At 41.2% G+C, this 1575-nt stretch overlaps 1 protein-coding gene across 1 annotated transcript; it reads right to left on the bottom strand.

Annotated features, from left to right (window-relative positions):
- Positions 1 to 784: 784 nt before the first annotated feature.
- Positions 785 to 1066, bottom strand: LOC148195476 (large ribosomal subunit protein cL38-like). Its single transcript, XM_088095218.1, has one exon. It carries the CDS (start codon positions 1064 to 1066, stop codon positions 785 to 787), a length of 282 nt encoding a protein of 93 aa, XP_087951344.1.
- Between the last annotated feature and the right edge of the window lie 509 nt (positions 1067 to 1575).

The raw sequence follows: 1575 nt of genomic DNA on the forward strand, positions 1-1575 counted from the left end.
TATACAAATGATAAACTGATTCTTTAGACCAACTTGTAAAGAATACGACTTCTTAACTCAACATAAAAGCAGTTGAATTATGCTGTCTGAGTGTCTGAATTTGTAAAACTGAGAAATGAAATACGAATTGTTTCCTTTTGAGAACTTGGATTAAGGGAGAGTATTCTGGTTAACACAAGCGTGTGGTAATTAACAGCTTTGTTCTGTTCTGTTTCTGCAGTAACTACTTTCCATTACAGATATTTACACAGACCCTTGGTCAGACTGTACATTCAAATATTTTTCCTACTGCCTTAGTTTTGAGTTGAAGGTGTTCGATATTGGTCCACTTATGCCTCTTTCTTTAATTTCTCTAGTATATGTATACATGCGAGAACATAGCTAAGTGGAGAAAAGAAATAAGAGACAAAAAAAATGTGAAAAAGAAAACTGTAAGAAGAAAAGTAGTGCAGAAAGAACATCTGTCTACAAGAATTCAGAAATATAAAGGTAAAGGAAGTTGCAAAGGGTTCCTGAGTGTGTAGGGAGAGTGTCTAGTTTTAGTCTAAAAATTGACGTATACTAGACGCATTTAGAAAACCTAACCATCAGTTCGCAAATTAATCGAATTCTCGTGCTCACCGTACCTAAGAAAGTGAATTCATCCAAAACAATTGCACAGATAAAAAGTTTCATTTGAGATTTAAACAAGAAATATAAGATAAAATGTTTAAAGAGTAGCGAATATGAGGCTTGAAGAAAACAGAGAAAGCATGAAAACGACGACGCAGTACCGAGTGAGTGGCTAGGCAGAGGGAGGCGGAGGAGCAGAAGAAGCGTCAGCAGGAATAACGAGAGTCCAATCCGGAGGAAGAGGAGGCATAGGATCGTACACAGTTGGCTTGCGGTTTATATCCCATGGCTGCGTCTTCCGTGGCCGAGTCTTCATGTGATGCGCAGTCGCTTTCTTCTGCGGTCGAGACGAACACACTATCGTCAATACTCCGTCACTTCTCTTTCCAATTCCCAGTGCTTGTGGTGGCGCCATCACCACTCCACACCCAAACATGCTTGACAACGACGACATCCTTCTCTCTTCTCGCTTTTCTCATTTCTCTTCTGTTGTTTCTCAAACACTCATCTCTTACCGGTTTATCCCTCTCAGATATTTTTCCAAAACTTCCCAATTTACCCTTCGTATTTTGGTTCGAAGGTACAAGGCCCAAAGGTTATTTGCTTTTTCCCTCTTCGACAGTTTCCTCCTCCATCCATTAAATTTTGGTTTAATCCTTTTTGACGTCCCTATTTGTGTAGGAATGTCTCATATAGGTCCTCTTTTTCTAAAGTGTATCAAAATGGTCCTTAATTTTGAAAGTTTATACCAATTGAGTCCTTTCCGTTAAGTTGGCTGGACGGCGTTAAAAAAATTGATGAGTGGGATGTTGAGATGACGAACGAACGCTCGTCCACCAACGAACGAACGCTCGTCCACCAGCGAACGAACGCTCGTCGACCTCTTACCGCTGGACGACCGTTCGTTCCACACTGGACGACCGTTCGTTCGGTGGTCGCCGAGCGTTCGTTTGCTGGTGGACG

The sequence above is a fragment of the Vigna umbellata genome, chromosome 7 (genome assembly GCF_029865625.1).
Source record: "Vigna umbellata cultivar VRB3 chromosome 7, Vumbellata_1.0, whole genome shotgun sequence".
In the NCBI taxonomy this organism is placed as follows: Eukaryota; Viridiplantae; Streptophyta; class Magnoliopsida; order Fabales; family Fabaceae; genus Vigna; species Vigna umbellata.

Bases quoted from the DNA above. Each gene is read 5' to 3' on its own strand.
- LOC148195476 (XM_088095218.1), bottom strand. From the start codon at position 1,066: ATGTCGTCGTTGTCAAGCATGTTTGGGTGTGGAGTGGTGATGGCGCCA.